This window comes from Salmo salar, chromosome 12, assembly GCF_965601325.2.
Source record: "Salmo salar chromosome 12, fSalSal1, whole genome shotgun sequence".
Taxonomy (NCBI): Eukaryota; Metazoa; Chordata; class Actinopteri; order Salmoniformes; family Salmonidae; genus Salmo; species Salmo salar.
The window spans coordinates 51592473-51618747 of NC_138302.1; the positions used below are offsets into that span (position 1 = coordinate 51592473).

The 26275-nt window shown below is 43.7% G+C and overlaps 1 protein-coding gene across 3 annotated transcripts in view; it reads left to right on the forward strand.

The window, feature by feature from the left end:
* The window catches only part of LOC106565213 (plexin-A1), a 256630-nt gene that overhangs the window by 46699 nt on the left and 183656 nt on the right, over positions 1-26275 (forward strand). For all 3 annotated transcript variants that reach the window (XM_014132076.3, XM_014132080.3, XM_014132077.3), the window contains exon 3: positions 10885-11067. In XM_014132076.3, the coding sequence (XP_013987551.1) occupies positions 10885-11067 (183 nt within the window). The remainder of the gene's footprint in view (positions 1-10884; positions 11068-26275) is intronic.

The following is a 26275-nucleotide window of genomic DNA, read 5'->3' on the forward strand; positions in this document are numbered from 1 at the left end:
CTGTACTGTCAGCTCCCCTCATTACCCCTGTAAATGGACTGTGACGTGTGTGTGTGTGTGTGTGTGTGTGTGTGTGGAAAGCTCACATAGGTTCACTGTTGTAGATATTTATTATGTAATTTTGTTCTATATATTGTACACACACACACACACACAACTAGCTGAAGTGACCTCGGGCAGTGGCGGTGTTCTCGGGCCCTCATCTCATCTGTCTGAGGTTTATTAGTGATGCTATGACCTTCATCTCATCTGTCTGGTTTATTAGTGACGCTATGACCTTCATCTCATCTGTCTGAGGTTTATTAGTGATGCTATGGCCCTCATCTCATCTGTCTGGTTTATTAGTGATGCTATGACCCTCATCTCATCTGTCTGGTTTATTAGTGATGCTATGACCTTCATCTCATCTGTCTGAGGTTTATTAGTGATGCTATGACCCTCATCTCATCTGTCTGGTTTATTAGTGACGCTATGGCCCTCATCTCATCTGTCTGAGGTTTATTAGTGATGCTATGACCTTCATCTCATCTGTCTGGTTTATTAGTGATGCTATGACCTTCATCTCATCTGTCTGAGGTTTATTAGTGATGCTATGGCCCTCATCTCATCTGTCTGAGGTTTATTAGTGACGCTATGACCTTCATCTCGTCTGTCTGGTTTATTAGTGATGCTATGACCTTCATCTCGTCTGTCTGGTTTATTGGTGATGCTATGACCCTCATCTCGTCTGTCTGGTTTATTAGTGACGCTATGACCCTCATCTCATCTGTCTGAGGTTTATTAGTGATGCTATGACCCTCATCTCATCTGTCTGGTTTATTAGTGATGCTATGACCTTCATCTCGTCTGTCTGGTTTATTAGTGATGCTATGGCCCTCATCTCATCTGTCTGAGGTTTATTAGTGATGCTATGACCCTCATCTGTCTGGTTTATTAGTGACGCTATGGCCCTCATCTGTCTGAGGTTTATTAGTGATGCTATGGCCCTCATCTCATCTGTCTGGTTTATTAGTGATGCTATGGCCCTCATCTCATCTGTCTGGTTTATTAGTGATGCTATGGCCCTCATCTGTCTGGTTTATTAGTGATGCTATGGCCCTCATCTGTCTGGTTTATTAGTGATGCTATGGCCCTCATCTCATCTGTCTGAGGTTTATTAGTGATGCTATGGCCTTCTTCTGTCTGAGGTTTATTAGTGATGCTATGGCCCTCATCTCATCTGTCTGAGGTTTATTAGTGATGCTATGACCCTCATCTCATCTGTCTGGTTTATTAGTGATGCTATGACCCTCATCTGTCTGAGGTTTATTAGTGACGCTATGACCTTCATCTCATCTGTCTGGTTTATTAGTGATGCTATGACCCTCATCTGTCTGAGGTTTATTAGTGATGCTATGACCTTCATCTCATCTGTCTGGTTTATTAGTGATGCTATGACCCTCATCTCATCTGTCTGGTTTATTAGTGATGCTATGACCTTCATCTCATCTGTCTGGTTTATTAGTGATGCTATGACCCTCATCTCATCTGTCTGAGGTTTATTAGTGATGCTATGACCCTCATCTCATCTGTCTGAGGTTTATTAGTGATGCTATGTCCATCCACTGGGAGTAGATCCATAGAAACCATTTCTCCACAGAGAGGGAGGGAGCGAGACAGAGGTGGGTAGAGTGGGAGAGAGAAATAGAGGGGGAGCGCAAGTGGGTGGAGGATTGGGAGAGTGTTGGGGGGGGGGGTGGAGAGGTGAAGAAATGGCAGTGGTGAAAAAAGTACCCAGTTGTCATACCTGAGTAAAAGTAAAGATACCTTAATAGAGAACGACTCAAGTAAAAGTGAGTCACCCAGCAAAATTCTACTAGAGTAAAAGTCTAAACGTTTTTGGTTTAAAATATTCAAAAGTAAATGGAATCGCAAAAATATGCTAAAGTATTGAAAGTAAAAGTGTAAAGAATTTAAAATTCCTTATATTAAGCAACCCAGACGGCACGATTTTCTTGTTTTCTAAATTTTACGGATGGCCAGGGGCACACTACAACAGTCAAACATGATTTACAAACGAAGCATGTGTGTTTAGTGAGTCCGCCCGATCAGAGGCTGTAGGGGTGACCAGGGATGTTGTCTTGATTATTGTGTGAATTAGACAATTTTCCTGTCCTGCTAAGCATTCAAAATGTAACGCACTTTTGGGTGTCAGGGAAAATGTAAGGAGTGAATAGTACACTATTTTCATTAGGAAGGTAGTGGAGTAAAATAAAAAGTTGTCCAAAAATATAAATAGTAAAGTACAGATGTCCCAAAAACACTACTTAAAGTAGTACTTTAAAGTATTTTTTACTTAAGTACTTTACACCATTGAGAAATAGTGAGTTGGAGAGAACGAGAGAGCGAGAGAAATAGCTACAGGAAGAGAAAGGAGACATGCCTTTTCAGGCTATATCTGCTGAGAAAAGGGGGACGAGGAGAAGTGGATATTGCAGATGGAGAGAAAGGAAATGCGAAAGCTTGAGAAGCTAGCTACAGAAAGCCTGTGCTGCCCATGTGTCTGCTAGTACCAACAGCCACAGAGCAGGAGGAGATGATTTGAACAGAATGCTCCAGCACCAATAATATCAGTGTCAGTCACCCTGGCGCTGGGCTGTCACCGTCACTGCTGAGCCTTTCCGTCATCCGCTGGCTTTTCACAGGGAGGCGCTTTCTACCGCTGCTCCTGACCCTCCGCGCCAGCTGGTGGCTGGCAGTATGCCAGATAACGCTCACCGTCTTCAGGTGACATCTTGACATTCACGCCGTCAGGAAGTGAATAGGAGGAGAATAGAACAGTGGAGGATGTCCGTTAGTATTGGCGCCGTAGTGATTTGTGGGTGGTGTGTGTAGTGTTTGGGCGTGGTGTGTGTAGTGTTTGGGCGTGGTGTGTGTAGTGTTTTGGGGGTGGTGTGTGTAGTGTTTTGGGGGTGGTGTGTTTTGGGGGTGGTTTGTGTAGTGTTTTGGGGGTGGTTGTGTGTGTGTGTGTGTGTCGTCTTAGTGAGATTGAGATGCTGAGTGACCCGTACTAAGCAGGACATGTGCTATACTATGCAGGATGCCTACTCACAGCACTATTGAACTCAACTGGTATCTCTTCAAAGTAAGAGCGGCTGTGAATCTCCAACTCCCCCCATGCATCTAGCCTCGGGAGTTTGATAGTGTTGCAGGCTAGCCTTTTTATCTGTTAAACTACTTCCGTCCTCCGCCGCTTCTTAGAGCCCATACAAAAGACGAGTTGGACTGTGTCCCAAATGGCACCCTATTCCTGATGTGGAGCACTACTCTTGACAAGAGCTGGTTCAAAAGTCGCACACTACGTGGGGAATAGGGTTGCGTTTGGGCCGCACTTAGGAGCCGCCGCCACTACACTGATCTACATGAAGATATGCCTAGATACTGAAGGCTTTGTTGGGCCTATCAGCTAATAACATTATTCCATTTCATGTAACTACGCTTATTCCATACAGGGGGGGGAAATACAATTGAGTTTAGTCAAGTCGACTCTGCGATATCAGTTTGAGAATCAACTGTGTGCTCAAATACTACATTTGAAACACTTAATCTGTGCTTGATTGAGATTGCCTCACGCAATAGATATCCCCCCCAAAAATGGGGAACTCCAGGCAGACTCAAGCGAATGCTGAAAGATTCAAAATAGTATTTGATCCCAGGTCTGGAGGGCTGTGTTCTTCCAAAAATGATATTTTCAACTCAAGCAAGGCCAACTAATAACCTCGTTAAATATATTTGCCGTCGCGATTCTGAGCGGTAATTACGATAAATGTAAAACACAGGACTATTCCATTTTCCTTAATCGGAATGTGACGGTGAACGCACATAGCTCATTAAACGTGACTAATTGGGACGACGGCGGTGACGACCACCGGATGGATGATTCTTAGTTAATTGGGCGACGTAATGAGCTGAGGGGTGAGAATTACTGGGTTGAACCTATGTCATTATATACCATACTAATGTATTAATATTAGACATTCTGATGTATTGGGTTAGATTGACGGCCAAACCAAGCAATCCAGTGTGTGCGTGTGTCTACCTGTGTGTGTGTTTGCTTATCAGTGTCTCCTCTAAGATTGTTTTCAGCAGCGGAGGCGAATGTGGTGGGGGGGATGCTGGGTTATAAGAACGACTGAGAAGTTCACTTCTGGCGACAACAAAAAAATTCTACTCCAAAATGCATGAATATAAATAATGTTGACCCCATCTGAAATATAATTGATGGGAACCACTGCACTGTAGGGAGATGAAGAGGAGCAAGCTGTGGCTGCGTGCTCGTGGCTCTCATTCGTGCTACTGCTTACTCTGTTTGCTTAAAAGACAAGTTGTAATTGTCAATCTGATTAAAAGGGATATAGAAAGAAACACAAGAAACACAAGACTCGTATTCAGGTTAGTGCCAGTACCATTATTACAATGTGCAGGGGTGCTGGATTGCTTGAGGTAGGTGTGTACATGTAAACAGGGGTAAGAAGTGACTGGTAGCAGGATAAATATGAATAGTAATATTAATCATAATAATCAACAGCAAAAGTATAAACGCAACATGTGAAGTGTTGGTCCCATGTTTCATGAACTGAGATAAAATATCCCAGAAATGTTCCATATGCAAAAGAAGCTTATTTCTCTCCAATGTTGTGCGCAAATTTGTTTACATCCCTGTTAGTGAGCATTTGTCCTCTGCCAAGATAATCCATCCTCCTGACAGGTGTGGCATATCAGAAATCTGAATAAACAGCATGATCATTACACAGGTGCATCTTGTTGCTGGGGACAATAAAAGGCCACTCTCAAATGGGCAGTTTTGGCACACAACACAATGCCACAGATGTCTCACCTTTTGAGGGAGCGTGCAATTGGCATGCTGACTGCAGGAATGTCCATCAGAGCTGTTGCCAGAGAATTTAATTTTAGTTTGAAGAATTTCTGCACACTGTCAGAAACCGTCTCGGGGAATCTCATCTGCGTGCTCGTCGTCCTCACCAGGGTCTTGACCTGACTGCAGTTTGGTGTCATAACAGACTTCAGTGGGACAATGCTCATCTTCGATTGGCCACTGGCTGGAGAAGTGTGCTCTTCACGGATGAATCCCGGTTTCAACTGTACCGGAGCAGATTGCAGACTTCTGTATGGCGTCGTGTGGGCGAGCGGTTTACTGATGTCAACGTTGTGAACAGAGTGGCTCGTGGTGGGGTTATGGTATGGGCAGGTATAAGTTACGGACAACGATCACAATTGCATTGATCCTGAGGCCCTTTGCCGTGCTGTTCATCCGCTGCCATCACATCATGTTTCAACATGATAATGTACATAATTCCTGAAGCTGAAAATATAAATATAATATGGCCTGTATACTCACCGGACATGTCACCCGTTGAGCATGTTTGGGATGCTCTGGATCGATGTGTACGACAGTGTGTTCCAGTTCCCGCCAATATCCAGCAACTTCGCACAGCCATTGAAGAGGACCGCCTGCCGGATGGGAGCAGAGAACAGTCAAATGCTGGGGTGACTGGAGTCTTGGGCCATTTTTGGGGGCCTTTCTCAGACACATGTTGGAAGTGTTTTGACACTTTTGGGAAGCTGATAGCAGAAATGTTGCCAGTAACTGTAGTGTCACTGCTTGCTACCGTCACACTGGAACATAAAATAATAATAAACCGGCTTTCTTACAAGACGCAAACGCACGCACACAATACCCAGCTGTGCGTTGAAATACAATTCAAGGCTTCTCCAAGGGCCACTCGTTACAAGTAGGAGCAACCAATCACACACTCCCATCTCCACATTGCTCCGTTGCCATGGCGTTCTAGGCCTATCTGACGTGAGAGAGATTGATCCTCAGAGATTCTATAGTTGGCTTGGAATTCTAAAACAACTGCGTGTGTTTGTGTGTTAGTCGTTCTAGGCACTGTGTTTGTGTGTTAAACGTGCACATGCGTGTGGCGCTAGGTGCACCTGCATCGTATATGTGTGTGTGTGTGTTTCTGTGTGCGCTTGCCCCGTGTCCCCCCCCCCTATGCCTAAGCAGTGACGTAACAGTGCTTGGCTGTGGGCTGTAGGTCAGGAGTTCCCAGTGGGAATTCCGCCGGCCTGTCTGTCACCGGCGATGAGTCGGCACATGACACACACACTCTACGCTGTACTTTTGTTATCGGAAGAACAGCTCACGAGTGGGACACGTTGTTCCATGAAGCTTCGGACGTTGGTGGTCGGTTCCTAATCCAAGTGCTTTAAATTTGCGTTTGGAAAAGCGCTGTATGAAATCCAATTAATTCAAAAAAGACACATTTGGGTAAATAGACATGTGGAGGGACAGACGGACAAACCGAGACGTGCGCACACAAAACATTTTTTATTTACTTTGAGAGGAGTCTCGTTCTCTTTAAGAGACTCCAGCGACGTCTCCTTAAGCTCAGCTGGGATTCTGGGTAATTTATGAGAGAGAAAGATGGAGAGGGGCAGAGAGAGAGAGAATGAGTGAGGCAGGCATACAAGCAGGTAGCACACACACACACACACACACACAGAGACAAGCCCAGTGGAATGTGTGAATAGTTTGTGCTGTGATATGCCAGGCTGTTTTGGCGTATGTGTGGAATGTGGCAGCGTGTGTTTAGTTACGCCCTCTCTGGTGTGTTTTATTTATAGAGCAGGACCTCTGTCTATGTGTGGACATGACCACTCACAGAATCAGACCGTTGTGTATCCGTGCATGATGCATACACATACATGTCTAAATGTATGCATGCACTTCTATTTAGTTTGGTTTTATATTATTTAGTGTTGGGGATAAAAATAGCTGGTGCCTGGGAGGCTTGGAAACATTGAAGTGTTGAATAGGGTTGTCACTTCTTGACGCTGGGGGGTCGTCAGTAATGCATAAGGTGATGGGTCAGCCCATAGGTTAGGTTTACATTGTAAAGTCAATCTCGATGTGACTTGGATTTAATAGGGTTAGCGCCTAGACTGGCAAAATAAATATGGTGGAAGGAAACTCTCTCTTCACAGACCACTGGTGGTTTTCATCTGATTGTCAAACAAATCACTTCAAAAAGTAGGTTCTGTAGCCAGACAGCATCAGATAAATAGGCTACACTTACATGTCCTCTGCCTTGACGACGATGGCAGTATTATCAGCAGCACCTGTATTTTTACTAAATAAATGTGTTAACTTTGGTAATTTTTCTGTTTTAAATTTTTATATTTTTATTTTCTCTGCCCCGCTCTGAAAGCGCCTCATTGCTTAAGTGGAGAAATTGTATTTAAAATAAATATTACTAGTATTTTCTTTATTTTTTTTTACGTTTATGCCCAGCTCACAAGGCCCCTTAATGTGAGACCTGAGGCAATTGCCTCTTCTGCCTAGTGCTAACTCTGTCACTGATCCCTCTCAGGTCTGTTTAACGGGGTGTCTCTCCCATAGACACCAATGTATTATCAGCTGAGTCTGGTCTGCTTAGTTCATTGACTGTATATGAACCAGAAAAAAATGAGGGAGGGGGATGTCTCGCTTCCTCTTCCGTCTCTGGTTTAGCTCACCCTTTGGCTAGGCTAACTTCCCTGTTAGCAAGTGATAGCTAGTGATAGTGATGCGCAACGTCTATTTGAAACGTCGACATCACCTGGCAGCATGTACCCATCCGATTCAGAAACTTAAACTCCATTAGAAGAAGAAGAAATCTTGAAAACCCGTTAGATTTTTGCTCAAAGTTTAGGAGGAAAAAACGACTTCTGAACATAATTCATGATGGTTTTTATTTGAGTTAGTTTTGGAGTCAAAGATAATAGTATCAGTATAGTTTTAGTTTTTCAAACAGGTTTGTTAATTATTTTATTTTCCAAAATAGTTTTTTCATGATTAGTTTTAGTTTACTATAATTGACTTGTGTGCGCGCACACATGTGCATAATTAATCTTTATAAACTGGGTGGTTCGAGCCCTGAATGCTGATTGGCTGACAACGCAGTGGAGTTCCTGGATAGAGCCCTGAGTCGTGGTATGTGAACCCTTTGGAATTACCTGGATTTCTGCATAAATTGGTCATCAAATTTGATCTGAAGTCACAACAATATACAAAAATAGTGTGATTAAACTAATAACAAACAAATTATTTTAATTTTCTTGTCTATTGAATACATCATTTAAACATTCATAGTGTAGGTTGGGAAGAGTACGTAAACCTCTGGGCTAATGACCTCTCCATAAGCTAATTGGAGTCAGGAGTCAACTAACCTGGAGTCCAATCAATGAGACGAGATTGGAGATGTTGGTTAGACCTGCCCTGCATATAAAAAAACACTCTCAACATTTGAGTTTGCTATTCACAAGAAGCATTGCCTGATGTGAACCATGCCTCAAACAAAAGAGATCTTAGAAGACTTAAGATTAAGAATTGTTGACTTGCATACTGCTGGAAATGGTGACAAAAGTATCTCTAAAATATCTTCAGCACTGCTGCTACTCTCCCTAGGAGTGGCAGTCCTGCAAAGATGACCGCAAGAGCATAGCGCAGAATGATCAATGAGGTTAAGAAGAATCCTAGAGTGTCAGCTAAAGGCTTACAGAAATCTCTGGAACATGCTAACATCTCTGTTGATGAGTCTACGATACGTAAAACACTAAACAAGAATGGTGTTCATGGGAGGACACCACAGAAGAAGCCACTGCTGTCCAAAAAAAATATTGCTGCACGTCTGAAGTTTGCAAAAGTACACCTGGATATTCCACAGCGCTACTGGAAAAATATTCTGTGGACAGATTAAACTAAAGTTGAGTTGTTTGGAAGGAACACACAACACTATGTGTGGAGAAAAAAAGGCACAGCACACCAACATCAAAACCTTATCCCAACTGTAAAGTATGGTGGAGGGAGCATCATACCAGACACCCCAAGAATATTGCTGAACTGAAACAGTTTTGTAAAGAGGAATGGTCCAAAATTCCTCCTGACCGTTGTGCAGGTCTGATCCGCAACTACAGAAAACGTTTGGTTGAAGTTATTGCTGCCAGTTATTAAATCCAAGGGTTCACTCACTTTTCCCACCCTGCATGGTTACATGGTGTGTTCAATAAAGACATGAAAACGTGTAATTGTTTGTGTATTATTAGTTTAAGCGGACCGTGTCTATCTGTTGTTGTGACCTAGATGAAGCTCCGATCAAATTTGATGACCAATTTATGCAGAAATCCAGGTATTTCCAGAAGGTTCACGTATACTTTTTCTTGCCAATGTATACCACAAACCCCCGAGGTGTCTTATTGCTGGTTACCAACGTAATTAGAGCAGTAAAAATAAAGGTTGTCATACTCGTGGTATATGGTCTGATATACCACGGCTGTCAGCCAGTCAGCATTCGGGACCCGAACCACCCAGATTATTATTGACAATATATTGTCCAGTGTAGGTTAGCCAGCACAGTAAGTGTCTTCTTCTTGTGGACTGTAGGTTAACTTTCAAACCCAGAAGAATACCATTACTCTTCACTACCCAGTAGAACTCTGGTTGTGCATCCCAAATGGTACCCTATTCCCTATGTAGTAGTGCACTACTTTTGACCAGGGACCAACAGGCTCTGGTCAAAGTAGTGAGTTATGTAAGGAATAGGGTTCCATTTGGGACCCAGCTGCTGTCTCTGTGTACTAATGTACTGTATCTTAACCCCTTCAAATCCCCCCCCCCCCCATGATGGATTAACCCTTCAAGGTCCTTCCCTCCAGGCTCTGGTGGGGTGGGGCTACCGTGTGTCTGACTAAGTGCCCGACTCAAATTCAGATTGATGGAGACGAGCTTGCACTTCTCTCATGATTGGGTTGAATATGGCCCTGTGGGCTTCTGGGGAAGTGTAGGTAGGATTGTAGTTGAGTGAAGTGTGTCTAGTCTGTTTTGTCCAGATGGGAGACTGGCCAAGGCCATTAGTGAATAAGAAGACTGTTGTTTCAAGTAAGAGAGAAAGACGTAGAGTGGAAGAGGGGGAGGAATGGAGGGAGAGAGAGAGAAAAGGGGATATTAACGCGTAGAGTTACTGTACTCGTCCGCTGTAGTTCTCGGCTAAGGGATGGTTGGAGAGTTGGAGAGCGAGGCAGCGAGAGTGAAATAAAGTAGGAAAGGAAGACCGGAGGGATATCGACGAGAGTCGTGTTGAAATCAATTTTTCGGCAGATGGTGAGACACGTGAGGGAGAGAGGAAGAGTTAACTGTTCTCTTCTGTGGATCAATCAGATGATGTAGTGATAAGTCTTTGGATTACACCACCATTTACACACTCGCCTGTGTTAAACACACACTGACGCCACTTCAATTCTAACCTTCCTCTGCTAGCAACCTCTTAGGCCTCCATAGGGTGCAGGGTTACACACACACACACACACACACACACACACACACAGCGTCGTTGGTGTGTCATTCCTCTCACGACAGGCCGATTTGACTTGCGTAGTAAGGTTGGTGACCTCTGCCCTCTAGGCTGAACTGCTGACAAAGCATTCAGCCTATCTCCCTTAGCAACCCAGGTGGCAGGTTGGAATTCGTCAGGGGGTCACTATTGTGCCCCTTAATGAAATTAGAGCTCTGAATGAGGGGATTATCATTTCAATCGGTTGAAGAGAATCCGTTGGAAGAGACACACACACACTACTTAAACATGCACACACGCACACAACACTCGTCAATAGACGATAGTTCACGTTAGCGAACTGCGAATCTGTTGCGTGTATGTGACTCTTTCCTTTGTCTTTCTGTAAATGCAACTGCGCTCTGATATTGTACTGTATTAAACAAGGCTATTACAAGGCCAGACACACTGTTATACCAGTCTCCTAACACTTCTCTCCTCTCTCGTTCAGCCTCTTCAGATCGACGACAACTTCTGCGGCCAGGACTTTAACCAGCCGCTGGGCGGGACCAGCACCATAGAAGGGATACCGCTCTTCATCGACAAGGATGACGGCCTGACCTCGGTGGCCGCCTACGATTACCGCGGCAACACCGTGGCCTTTGCCGGCACGCGCAACGGCAGGATAAAGAAGGTAAGGAGCAAAAGGATGGAGGGAGAAAGGACTCTTTCGGCCGCGAAGGAGTAGGACGTTTTTGCGGGGCGTCGTTAGTCTGTTGTATTCATGGTCTTTGTTGATCAGTCTTGTCACGGCAGATTGGAATTTGGGTGTTTTTTTTATTTATTTCTGGCAGCAGGAAGTTGCTCCATGTATAATCATGTCGACATTGTTTAGTCCTCATGACTTTTTTTTTTTTTTTTTTAAGGGGGATATCATGTCAGGAATGGCAACCTATAGATTCCTATATGGCTCCGGCAAATAGCAGTGCGCTACGTAGGAAAGGAGACCGGGTGGCGTTTACATGTCCGCCCTCATAGGTGCTGGGATCTGGTTTTAGCCATCGGGGTTTGTTTAGTTCATAAAACCTTACGGCGACGCGTCACATCCATTTCACTCTGACTTGTCTTAACATCCAGGAGAACCCTGCAGGCCGCCGATCAAAATCTCCATCCGTTTTTTTTTTTTTTTTTTTTAATGGCCGCTCAGACGACAGGCGGTGAAATTTCAATCGACTGCAGTCATCTAGTTTTAGTAGATGCAGTATATAGGCGTAGCCTGTTGTGTCAAATGGATAGAGTGGTCTATTGAAAGTCGTGGGGTTTGGTTCCTGTGGTGGTCATAAACTGGATATTAGGCGGATATGTGTTAACTGTTAGTGGCTTTGAATGAGAGCTGAATGTTGCCTGGATCTTAGCCCCCCCCCCCCCCCCCCCAGAATCTCTGGTGAACATTCCAAGCGGGCTGCTGCTGTTGTTTGTTTCTTTGTGTGTTCTTATTTGTGTGTTGTTATTGATATCTCAGTTATTAGTATGTACACAGTGTGCATGTTGACTGTGTGTTTGGTGAGTGTTCGTTATGGCTTGTCATACGCATTTGTGTGTGCGTGTGTGTGTAAGCCTACTGTGCGTGTGTGTAGTCTGTTGAAGACAGGGCTCTCGGGGTAGATAGGATCTCAATTGTATTTAGCCCGGTTTACCTTCTGTTCCGCTCAAGACATTGAGTCACCGTTATGAATATGCATTATAATCTGTGGGTTTGCTCGCACGTGTGGATATATTTGTCTGAATGTGTAGTGTGTGTGTGTGTGACAGCACAATGCAATGTTGACTTAGATTCAGCACTGTGCATTTGTCAAAGTGACACCGACCCATTCAGTTATTTTGTGAACAGCGTTATTTCTTGTCGTGTGTTGGTGTGTAGAAGGAGAGAACAAGGTTGTTGTTACATGCAGGTAATTGCCAAAATAAAGGAAACACCAACATAAAGTGTCTTTAATAGGTTTTTGGGCCACCGCGAAGTGCCAGAACAGCTTCAATGCTCCTTGGCAGATGTTCTACAAATGTCTGGAACTCTGTTGGAGGGACGTGACACCATTCTTCCATGAGAAATTCCATCATTTGGTGTTTTGTTGATGGTGGTGGAAAACGCCGTCCCTGGCATCACTCCAGAATCTCCCATAAGTGTTCAATTGTGTTGAGATTTGGTGACTGAGACACACACACACACCCTTTAAACCCCCTATGCTAATTTGAGACCCCTCTTTCAAAGTCACTGAGATCTCAAACACTCGAGAGCATACATACATCGTCACGCAACAGACGTCATCAGAGCGCACAGCAGATCAGTGTGCTGTCTACACTCGGTTTTGATGAAATAGTTTAATCATGTCAGCAATGTTTTTAACCATTTGGAAGTTCTGATGGCTAAGGATTCCGCGACGCTGTTCGCTTTTTTTGGCTGGGACCGCAAGTTTGTCCTGGATTCCTGCCCCAAAAAATACACAAAGGTTAGCGGTTATCGTGCTAACAGAGCAAGATAACGCTAGCGGTGTTAGAGTCAAAACGCCAGTGGTATTTGTGTCTACATCTGGGCTCAAATGCGCTAGGTGCGAGATGATACCTACACAAGAGGAGGAAAATAAGGTGGAACTGATAAATGAGCATTCATTCTTTGTCTGTTCCAAATGTGTCATCATCAAGCAGCTTAGGGAAGTGATTCTCCGGCTGCTAGTTCAGTTGGGGGAAAAACAAGATGTGCTTTTCAGTTTCAGTTCTGAATGCCTCCTACAGCTAAGGACTCGATGAGTCTAGCGGTACTGACCTGCTCCAATCCACTGGACAGATGGTAAGCTCAACTCCCCGGCCAGTGGGAGACTGGTCACTGGCAAGGCGAAGGAGGCGAAACGTAAATGTCACTAATGTCTACCTCGGATCAGCCGCTCAGAATGGCACTAAAAACAAGCAAGCAACACAGAAAAGGACAAAAAATAGCCCGTATTAACACGCCTGAGAAATAAGGTTTGTGAAATTGACCACTTATTGACATCAGAAAACTGCTAAGAGTCAGTGTTTGGACTATATATTGGATAATGTAAGTGATATCAAGATACCCACACACATAGAAGCTCCAAGCTGTAACCAGTGCCTGCTATCTGGTTCAAGTCATCAGTCCAACCTACCAGGGTATTTACAAACAGAACATGAACTAAATCATCTATGTATATTGATCACATCTTTACTAATGTTGCAGAAATCCGCATCCACGGCCATCAGATGTATCATAATATAATAGCGATATCTAGAAAAACCAAAGTTCCGAAGACTGGACTTAAAATTGTGTATAAACGATTATACGAGAGGTTTTAACAATGATTCCTTTGTGAAGATGTGAAAAAATATTTGTTGGTCTGATGTAATGAGGAACATCTGGACGCTGCACTGGAAGCATTTGTGAAACTGCTTCTTTCCGGTTACTGATAGACATGCGCCCATCAAGAAACTGACTGTTAGAACTGCTAGAAGAAACTATACTATGGAACAAAGATAAATAATGTAAAGAGTGATGGTTAAAAGCTCTGGAGCTCTGCTCCATCCTTCATTGAAGTAGATGGCTTGTTCATAACAAAACCCTTTGATATTGCCAACCACTTTAATAACTTTTTGTTGACAAAATGAGCAAACTTGGGTATGACATGCAAACAACAAATGCTAAGCCTTCATATTCATGCATAATGAATCAAATAATGAAAAACAAGCGCTGTAGTTTTGAGTTCCACAAAGTGGGTGTGGAAGAGGTGAAAACAATTTTTGCCGTCTATAAATAAGGACAACCACCAAGTACCGACAACCTGGATGGTAAATGGTTGAGGTTGGTAGCGGAATACATTGTGACTCCTGTTTTTGACACCTTAAATGTATGCCTAGAAGACGGTGTGTGGGAGGCAAAGGTCATTCCGCTACCCAAGAATAGCAGAGCACCCTTTTAATGGTTCAAACAGCCGACCAATTAGCCTGTTACAAGTGCCTAGCAGATGTTTGGTAAAAATACTGTTTGATCAAATACAAAGTTTTTTTTACAGAAAACAAATGAACAGACTTTTCAGCATGCTTATAGGGAAGGGCACTCAACGTGCTCCGCACTAACACAAATGACTGATTGGCTGAAATAAATTGATAGTGTGAAGATTGTAGGAGCTGTTTTGTTCGACTTCAGTGTAGCTTTTGATGTCATCGATCATAACCTATTGCTGAAAAAAACGGAAGTGTTATGGATTTTGGCGTCCTCTGACTTATTATGGCTTGGGAGTTACCCATCTAATAGAACACAGAGGGTTTTTGTTAATGGATGCCGAATTCAGTTGAGTGTGGTGTACTGCAGGGCAGCTCACTAGGGCCATTATTGCTTTCTGTTTTTACAAATGACCTTCCACTGACCTTGAATATAGCCTGTGTGTCTATGTACGCTGACGACTCAACAGTATACCCGTCGGCTGCAACAGTAAACAAAATAACTGAGACACTTAGAGTTCCAGTCAGTTTTAGTTTTAGAACTAGCGATAGGCTGATGCTAAATATCGAATAATAATTTGTGGGACAAATCACTCGCTCAACACCAAACCTCGTTTAGATCTGTTATTGAATAATGTGGCTATTGAGCAGTTTGAGGAGACTAAACTGCTGTGTGTAACCATAGATAGCAAGCTGTCATTGTCAAAACATATAGACTCAAAGGTTGTTAAAATGGGTATAGGTCTACCCATGATAGGGCGTTGCTCTGCCTTCTTGACATCTCAGTCGACCATTCAGGTCCTACAGGCCTTAGTTTTGTCGCACCTGGACTACTGCCCAGCTGTGTGGTCATGTGCGGCAGAGAAGGACATAGGTAAATTGCAGTTGGTCCAAAACAAAGCAGCGCGTATCGCACTTAGATGTACATGGAGGGAAAGTGTCAGTAACATGCATGTCAATCTCTCCTGGCTCAAAGTTGAGGAGAGATTCACTGAATCACTGTCTTTGTGCAAGGTATTGATGGTACCCGAACTGTCTGTTCGAGCAGTTGGCACACATTTCGGACACTCATCGGTACAACACAAGACATGCAACCAGAGGTCCCTTCACAGTCCTCAGGTCCAGAACAGAGGCTGCGAAACCCACAGTATTAAATAGAGCCATGACTGCATGGAACTCTCTGGCACCCCAGCTAACTGAAGCTAGCAATAAAACCAGTCATAAAAACAGGTAAAAGAACGCCTTAATGCAGAAAGGGGACTGTGACGAGACGTAGCCATTTTATATATCTTGTATTGTAATTTGCACTGTACTATGTATTAGACCTATATATTGTATGTATGTACTGCTATGTAGGCTATGTGCGGCGTTTTAAATGTATGAATTTCAGTCCATGACGAATAGTGTTCTGTGTTATGTCATGTTTCATGTTGACCCCAGGAAGAGTAACTGATGCTTTTGCTGCGGCTAATGGGGTTCCTAATAAATACCTAAAGTCTCTTCTTGCCATGGCAGCCAAAATAATGGACAACTGGGCATTTTTAGACGTGACCCTAAGAATGATATAATGTTAATCGCTTAATTAACCTGTGCGCAAGCACCTGCTTTCAATATACTTTGTATTCCTCATTTACTCAAGTGTTTCCTTTATTTTGGCAGTTACTTGTTTGTTTGCTCACACGCCTGCGTCAAGACAAAAAGGAAATCAGTGTGCAAGAAGTCACCAAATCCGTCATCGGCCTTCTCTCCTAGTGTGAAAGAGAAACACAAACATGTTTTATTCTGACAAGGCTCTTTGGTGCTGTTAATAAACCCAATATTAATAGGATTTTAATTTCAACTACTAGTTCACAATATCCTGCCTGTTTGCGTTTGTGGTTGTGTGTACTCCCTGATCAAATGTGCCTAACTTGTTGTTGGACAGAATGTGTAGCTGGAGGAAGGAGGGGGGGGGGGAGGCAGAGCGAGTGATTGGGGGGGAAGGCAGAGCGAGTGATTGGGGGGGAAGGCAGAGCGAGTGATTGGGGGGGAAGGCAGAGCGAGTGATTGGGGGGGGAAGGCAGAGCGAGTGATTGGGGGGGGGGGAAGGCAGAGCGAGTGATTGGGGGGGGGGAAGGCAGAGCGAGTGATTGGGGGGGGGGGAAGGCAGAGCGAGTGATTGGGGGGGGGGGGGGAAGGCAGAGCGAGTGATTGGGGGAAGGCAGAGCGAGTGATTGGGGGAAGGCAGAGCGAGTGATTGGGGGAAGGCAGAGCGAGTGATTGGGGGAAGGCAGAGCGAGTGATTGGGGGGGGAAGGCAGAGCGAGTGATTGGGGGGGGGGAAGGCAGAGCGAGTGATTGGGGGGGGGGGAAGGCAGAGCGAGTGATTGGGGGGGGGGAAGGCAGAGCGAGTGATTGGGGGGGGGGGAAGGCAGAGCGAGTGATTGGGGGGGGGGGGGGAGGCAGAGCGAGTGATTGGGGGGGGGGGGGAGGCAGAGCGAGTGATTGGGGGGGGGGGGAGGCAGAGCGAGTGATGGGGGGGGGGGGAAGGCAGAGCGAGTGATGGGGGGGGGGGAGGCAGAGCGAGTGATTGGGGGGGGGAGGCCGAGCGAGTGATTGGGGGGGGGGAGGCCGAGCGAGTGATTGGGGGGGGGGAGGCCGAGCGAGTGATGGGGGGAGGAAGAGAGAGGGGAGAGGGAGAAAATCAATCAATCAAATGTATTTATAAAGCCCTTCTTACATCAGCTGATGTCACAAAGTGCTGTACAGAAACCCAGCCTAAACCCCCAAACAGCAAGCAATGCAGATGTAGAAGCACGGTGGATTCGCAACGTGCGATGGAAGCGGGAACTTTTTGATGGATCTGTTGAAATGGGAAATTGAGGACAGGCTCTGGCTTGTCCCCCAGGCTTGCTTTCTCTCTCCCTCTTGTCTGCATGCTTTCAGTGTCAGTGTGTCATGCTTTTGTGTTTTTCCTCCACAATGTATGTTGTACAGACATTAGGGAGCTGTGTGTGTGAAGCACTACAAGCTGAGAGGGATACTGCTGTATGGTCCTGCCTCTGAGTATTGAGAGACCATGCTCCCCTGTGAGTTTGGGAGAGATGGTGGGAGAGAGAGAGAGAGGGAAAGAAAGCTGTTCGATGGATGAGTGGGTCTTTAGAGAGGGGGAGATCCTGCTTCTTTAGTGAAGGCACTGGAGCCAGACTCTCTCTCTCTCTCTTCCTCCCTCCCCATCGAGGTGTCAGTCTCCAGCCCGGTGTCCAGCGTAGCGTTCTTCAGCTGTTTCACCAGAGGGAGTACAACTGCTGAAAACAATTGGCTCCTACAAATATGGAAATATACATGGTTTTTAGAGTTAAAGAAAAAGGAGAGGCATCAGCCAAGGTTGTCAGATCAGCTGACCAGAGCAACACATATCAGAGAGTCAACCTATACAATAATGGAACTGTATTGATACAAGGCAATGATACAAGCCTCCAGGCTTTTGAGAATGTGTTGGCTACCTTAAAAGTAGAAGGGAGATGATGGCGGAAAGCAGGCCCCAACACCCCAGCAGCTTCTGTCACCCAGCAAGAAGCCCTCAGTGTCCCTCTACCTACCTCACCTGCAGCAGACAGATCCAACAACATGCCAAGAACATGCCTACAACGCCAAGAACACCTGCTGTGCAACATTTCCACAACACCCTCGCTCTAGTCGAAGTAGAGGGGACCATCAGAATGTGACCAACACAGATCTACTAGACCCGGCCCATCACAGTACTGACCACTACTCTCGGACCGGGCAGAACACTGTCCTTCAGAGAAGTGCCCCACATGATGCGTTCCACACAATGGATCATTCAGATCATCAGCTTACATATGCTGAGGTAGCCTTTGGAAAAAGACACCGAGAGATGCAGACTACTGGACTAGACAGGCCCTTTCATTCTCACACACAGACTGACACAGTCTATACAAAAACATCCCACAAAATACTTACATCATAACCAATTAGAAATTCAAGAAAAATTGAACATCCTTGATTCAGTCATTAAAAAAACAACCAAAATCCATTAGATATAACCCAACAAGAACTAAATTAAAAGCTCAAATCTGTAAAACCAAAGAAGGCCTGTGGTCTAGATAACATCAGAAATGAAATGCTGAAAAACAGCACACCTGAGTTGCGAAATGCTGTGCTTAAATTGTTCAACATGGTACTAACTTCTGGCTTCTGATGTCTGGAACCAGGGACTCCTCTCCCCTATCCACAAAAGTGGAGACAAATCGGACCCCAATAATTACAGGGGAATTTGCGTAAACAGCAACTTGGGAAAAGTTTTCTGTAGCATTTTGAATTCAAACCTTTCTTAAAAAGTAAAGGTAAAATTGGCTTTCTCCCTAACTATCGCACTACATTTTTTACATTTTAGTCATTTAGCAGACGCTCTTATTCAGAGCGACTTACAGTAGTGAATGCATACATTTCATTTAAAAAAAATCCGTACTGGTCCCCCGTGGGAATCGAACACACAACCTTGGCGTTGCAAACACCATGCTCTACCAACTGAGCCACACTACTGACCATATATACACCTTACACACACTAACTAATAAACATGTCCACCAAAACAAATAGGGCAAAGTCTTTGCTTTATTGACTTAAAAAAAAGGCATTCGATTCTATTTGGCACAAAGGTCAATTTTTCAAAATTGGCTTAATTAAATGTATGTACACAGAAAACAAGTGTGCAATAAACATCTTAAACCAAATAACAAAATGATTTGTGTGAGAGAAGGCTGCAGTTTGAGTCCAAACCTTTTCAACATTTATAATAGTTATTTAGCAGACACGTTGGACCATTCTGCAGCCCCAGGACTCGCACAATTTGACACAGAGGTAAAACACCTGCTATATGCTGATGATTTGGTTATTCTATCACCAACCAAAGAAGGTCTCCAACAGAACCTTAACATGCTAGAGCAATATTGCCGTACATTTCAAATAAACTAAAATCCTGATTTTTCCAGAAAAAACCCAGATGTCAGAAACGCATATCAATTCACCTTAAACAACACCATAATTTAACACACAAAACAATTACTCATACCTTGGTGTGACCATATCTGCTTCGGGGAAACTTTAATATGGCAGTGGATGCACTCAGAGAAAAAGCCCGGAGAGTATTGTATGCAATAAAAATGAAATTAGAATTTGGACCAAAATATTTGACAGTGTAATCCTACCAATAGCTCTTTACGGAAGTGAGGTTTGGAGGGGCCACTCAATAAACTGAACTTTAAATGTGGGACAAACATCCAATTGAAACCCTACGTGCATAATTCTGTCTGAAAATTCTACAGGTCCAAAGAAATACACCAACTAATGCATATAGGGCAGAATTAGGCTGCTTTCCATTGGTCATGAAAATGCACAAAAGATCATTCATAATTTTGGCTACAACTAAATTCAAGTTCAAGTCTCCAGTTTAAAGCACTTCCAACCCAAGAGCTGAGCCCAGAAACGACCCCTCTGTCAGCTGGTGTTAGACCTAACCAACCAAGCTGTGACACCAGCACTGCTTCGAAAGAATCAACAAAATCAGGAACCAATCAAAGGAGTCATATTTACAAGATTGAAAAAATGAAACAAAATCCCAAAGCTGACTAAATTGCTGTTTGGCCCTAAACTGAGATTATGAATTGGCTAATTGTCTCTGCTCTGTCAGAGATACGAAGCAGAGACAGATTCTTACCAAGTACAGGCTGAGTGACCACCAATTGGCAATAGAAATCGGCAGACATAAAAAGACATGGCCACCCAAAGAGGAGCGTGTATGTGGTCACTGCATGACAGGGGAAGTAGAAACAGATGCACTTTCTCCTTTACTGTGAAACATATTCCTCACCAAGACTCATTATTTCCAGAAATTACTACGTTTATTCCAAATTTTATCTCATTAAACCCAGAGGAAAAACTAAAAAATACTCATGGGTGAAGGAGCAACGGCTCTTCTTTTCAAATATGTATTTGCCTGCCATAGCCCGAGGGACACTGGATAATAACATCTGCATAGTAAGCAGTAACTTACTTATTAATATTATTATTGTGATTATTATTCCAAATAGTAGTGGTAGGGGTGATGGTAATGATAGCAGTTTAATGATGGTGAGGATAGTTTTATAGTTTAATTTTCCATGTTTAGCCTTTTATCGTCACTATTATTCATTATATTTCTACTATTGACTGTAACCATTTTACTGTTATTTTTAAAAATTTATATATATTTTTATTATTTACTACCATTTGATATTATTCTTCATAATTTGATTACAGTGTATATTGTATACATTGTTGCTTTGGCAATATTGAAGCAATGTTTTTCATGGAGGGGGAGAGATCCTACTTCTTTAGTGAAGGCACTGGAGCAAGACTCTCTCTCTCTCTTCCTCCTTCCCCATCGAGGTGTCAGTCTCCAGCCTGGTGTCAGCGTAGCGTTCTTCAGCTGTTTCACCAGAGGGGGTACAACTCTCCCATCTGCTGCACTAGCCACTGTGCCCATTTTGAGCCCATGCCAGAAATAGGTAGTTCTTCTGAGTAGCTTCCCACAGGCCCCACTGCCCACTCAATGGATCCCCCCCCCCCCCCCCCCCCGAGGCTTTGGACTCTGACAGGCCATAGAAGATTTATTAGTGTGAAAAGTGGAGGGGATGTTGTTGCTGTCCTGTTTATAGTAGCCTGATGTAGGCATCATTAATGAACACTCCAACATCTAAACCGTATGTGTTAGCCGTTGAACTTGACCAGCATGGTCTTGATAGGAAATAGATTCACTTACCCTGCAGTTACTTGGTTAATCTTTTAAAATATGACCTGTCTGTGTGTGTGAGTCTGTGTGTGCTTCTTGGTGGTGGCGACACGGTTCATGATCGTTGGTATTCCAGAGGGACGGGTGTATCCGTGAGCTGTGTGTGTATGTCAGAAGCTAATTGACTGATCATTGTTATTCTACAGGCTCATAATGATGTGTGTGTGTGTGTGTGCCTGCGCCTGTGTGTGTGTCAGAAAGAAACTTGGCAGACTGACAGCAACCCCCCCTCGCCACAGGCATGGTAATGATGGGACAGACCCCTCCTGGTGACTAAATCCCCCTACTCCTTCACCGCTCTCCTCTCTCTCTGTCGAAAAAGCTGCAGATGGAACCCCAACCCTTTTCACTTTATTTATTTCACCTTTTATTTAACTAGGCAAGTCGGTTAAGAACAGATTCTTTAGTGATGGGAGGGAGGGAAGGATTAGGAGAGTGGGATGGAGAGAGAGAAAGAAAAAGATCTGTGGGGTGTTAAAAAGCGGGTGAGTAATGAGAGCGAGGCAGTGATTGGGAGAGACGGACAGACCGAGAGGGAGACTCACAGTATCGTACAGTGATACTCTTGCTCTCTTGGATAAAGAAGGCATCCTGAGAGAGAGAGAGGTCTACTGGCCAGCCTGGCATACGGATGGAAACCAGACCGACACAGACAATCAGAGACAAACATGCATACACACATCTCAAGTCCCTCTGTGTAGAGGAGGGTCATTCCAACACATTGTTTTGATAGTGAATAGGTTCACATATATATGTATATATATGTATGTATATATATATATATACCGTATGTTTGAATAAAATCAACTATGTGTAGGCTACTGAGCCTGTCTGATGCTTTAAGCACTAATGTTAAAAATGATGACGCACAAATTACTAAAGAGGGAGACAGAGATAAATATAGCCAAACCAGAATAAACAAACCTGTTCCTGACCCCCCCCCCCCCCCCCCCCCCCCCCCCGGCTGGCCTTCGCAGATTCAGATTCTACCATTACACTCCAGAAGTTGCCGTTAATAGGCTACACCAGTGGTCGGCAACCTTTTTCATTTGGAGTGCCAAGTTATCCTACCATGTCTGCTGATCTGTGTGCAAGTTATGCACATTTTCGTGGAACAGTTTAATTTCTAATAGTCTTCATATCTCAAAATCTATGTCATGTGGTTAATCAAAATTCTAAATGAAATTGATACAAATCTAAAAGTAACTTATATTGCCATTGCAAATATGTAAAAATAGACTACATAAAGCCAACAAATAACATTGCAGCCTGCAGGTAGAAAATACCCTGATGAAAACAAATATCCTATAAATCACATTGGCTACCCATGGCCTGTCTGCAGGGAACTTGAAAAATTGTATCAACTGTTGTATTAGCTTGGTCCAGCTCGAAGTTCGTGCTAGCAACTGGGGAGGTCCCGGAGTCGCATCAAAACCAAGCCACTGTTGACATTGAGACTGGTGTTTTGCGGGTACTATTTAATGAAGCAGCCAGTTGAGGACTTGTGAGGCGTCTGTTTCTCAAACTAGACACTCTAATGTACTTGTCCTCTTGCTCAGTTGTGCATCGGGGCCTCCCACTCCTCTTTTTATTCTGGTTAGAGCCAGTTTGCGCTGTTCTGTGAAGGGAGTAGTACACAGCATTGTATGAGATTTTCAGTTTCATGGCAATTTCTCGCATGGAATAGCCTTCATTTCTCAGAACAAGAATAGGCTGACGAGTTTCAGAAGAAAGTCTTTGTTTCTGGCCATTTTGAGCCTGTAATCAAACCCACAAATGCTGATGCTCCAGATACTCAACTAGTCTAAAGGCCAGTTTTATTGTTTCTTTAATGAGGACAACAGTTTTCAGGTGTGCTAACATAATTGCAAAAGGGTTTTCTAATGATCCATTAGCCTTTTAAAATGATAAACTTGGATTAGCTAACACGTCGTGCCATTGGAACACAGGAGTGATGGTTGCTGATAATGGGCCTCTGTACGACTATTATAGATATTCCACAGAAAATCAGCCGTTTCCAGCTACAATAGCCATTTACAACATTAACAATGTCTACACTGTATTTCTGATCAATTTGATGTTATTTTAATGGACAAAAAATTAGCTTTTCTTTCAAAAACAAGGATATTTCTAAGTGAACCCCAAACTTTTGAGTGGTAGTGTATATTTACCACTGCTCGACAAACAAAAATCTTGGTCGACCAACAGCCTATAGACCAAACAATTGACCAGTCGACCAAATGGGGTCAGCCTTAGTATGAGCATATCATCAGTGATCACAAAAACATTATACAATCAAGCAAACTGATTCACGCTATAGGAGTGTCAAACCAAGCCACGTTAAGCTGTTTTGCTTAGGCATCCACCATAGTTGCTGTAACCATGCTGGAAAGGACAATGTTGTGCTAATGTAATCCAGAGGATAGAATGACAGTAAAAATAAAGTATGTTTGAATGACAGAGGGGGCAACACTGTTACATCCAATGCCTGTTTGCCTGAGACTGATGCCGCGCAGGTGCTTGTACACGTGTACACATGCATTTATACAGTTGAAGTTGGAAGTTAACAAACTTAGGTTGGAGTCATTGAAACACATTTTTCAACCACTCCACAAATGTCTTGTTATACTATAGTTTTGGCAAGTCAGTTAGGACATCTACTTTGTGCATGACACAAGTCATTTTTCCAACAATTGTTTACAGACATATTATTTCACTTATTCACTGTATCACAGTTCCAGTGGGTCAGAAGTTTACATACACTAAGTTGACTGTGCCTTTAAACAGCTGTGCCTTTAAAATTCCAGAAAATGATGTCATGGCTTTAGAAGCTTCTGATAGGCTAATTTACATAATTTGAGTCAATTGGAGGTGTACCTGTGGATGTATTTCAAGGCCTACCTTCAAACTCAGTGCCTCTTTGCTTGACATCATGGGAAAATCAAAAGAAATCAGCCAAGACCTCAGAAAAACAATTGGAGACCTCCACAAGTCTGGTCCATCCTTGGGAGCAACATTCATCTGTATAAACAATAGTATGCAAGTACAAACACCATGGGACAACGCAGCCGTCATACCGCTCAGGAAGGAGACGTGTTCTGTCTCCTAGAGATGAACGTACTTTGAAAAAAAGTGCAAATCAATCCCAGAACAACAGCAAAAGACCTTGTGAAAATGCTGGAGGAAACAGGTAAAAAAGTATCTATAGCCACAGTAAAACGAGTCATATATCGACATAACCTGAAAGGCCGCTCAGCAAGGAAGAAGCCACTGCTCCAAAACCACCATTAAAAAAACAGACTACGGTTTGCAACTGCACATGAGGACAAAGATCTTTCTTTTTGGAGAAATGTCCTCTGGTCTGATTAAACAAAAATAGAACTGTTTGGCTATAATGAGCACGGGGGTGGCAGCATGTTGTGGGGGTGCTTTGCTGCAGGAGGGACTGGTGCACTTCAGAAAATAGATGGTATCATGAGGATGGAAAATGATGTGGATATATTGAAGCAACATCTCAAGACAATCGTCAGGAAGTTAAAGCTTGGTTGCAAATGGGTCTTCCAAATGGACAATGACCCCAAGCATACTTCCAAAGTTGTGGCAAAATGGCTTAAGGACAACAAAGTCATGGTATTGGAGTGGCCATCACAAAGCCCTGACCTCTATCCTATAGAACATTTGTGAGCTGAACTGAAAAAGTGTGTGCGAGCAAGGAGGCCTACTAACCTGACTCAGTTACACCAGCTCTGTCAGGAGGAATGGGCCAAAATTCACCTAACTTATTGTGGGAAGCTTGTGGAAGGCTACCCGAAATGTTTGACCCAAGTTAAACAATTTAAAGGCAATGCTACCAAATACTACTTGTGTGTATGTAAACTTCTGACCCGCTGGGAATGTGAAAGAAATAAAAGCTGAAATAAATCACTCTCTACTATTATTGTGACATTTCACATTCTTAAAATGAAGTGGTGATCCTAACTGACCTAAGACAGGGAATTTTTACTAGGATTAAATGTCAGGAATTGTGAAAAACTGAGTTTAAATGTATTTGGCTAAGGTGTATGTAAACTTCCCACTTCAACTGTACACACGCATTCAAACGCGCACATGTTAATAGTGCCACACATGCATTGAAATGTATACAGTTGGTTTTGATTTTTGTTGTCCTTGATGTCTTTTGTTCATTTTGTTGGTTGTTGCGTTGTGGGACGGTGGCTTGGGGTTGGGGAATGGAGGGACAGGTTTATTTATTTTTAGACTTATGGGGGGGAGGGGTCTCGCATGGTTGAGGGGCAGCTGTCGGGGAACTGTGGGGGGGTTGGGAGCTTTGGCCGGTAGGTCGCTGGTTCAGGTCCCAGTTTTGACTTGGTGGGAGATCTGTCGACGTGCCCTTGTGCGGGACGCTTGACCCTGGTTGCTCCTGTGATTCGCTCTGGACAGGATATGGTCAGATGACTGAATATGTCAATTTTGAGCAGCTTCACTGTAGGTCGATTTTGTATGTTTTTAATATTCAATTACAACTTTTTTTTTTAAAAGATGGAATCGCTGTCCGCCCCACAACCATTGTTTTTGTTTTGTTGACATAGCAGAGGTGAGGAGTGGTAAAAACAGTGTTGTTGTAATATTGCAAACGGACATGGCTGTTCCACCGTTAAGAATTCCAGCTTTAAAGGATGTTGTGTGAATTGCTTCGGGGTGAAGTTTCTAGCTACAGATCTAGGATTAGCTTCTCCTTCCCCTAACCTTAACCTTTAGTAAGGAAAATGCTAAACTGACCCAAGATCAGCATCTAGGTGTATCTTCACCCTACACTGTGTGAATCAGGCAGCAAGATAGACTGAGCTAGAACAAAGCTAAGAAGTGAAGCGTGGCCCATCTAATATGTTTCTCATTGCTAATGTCCAAGCCATCACAGCTGCACTCCAGGAATGGTCTGCCTGTGTGTGTGTCTGTCTGCCTGTGTGTGTGTCTGTCTGCCTGTGTGTGTGTGTGTGTGTGTGTCTGCCTGTGTGTGTGTGTGTGTGTGTGTCTGCCTGTGTGTGTGTGTGTCTGTCTGCCTG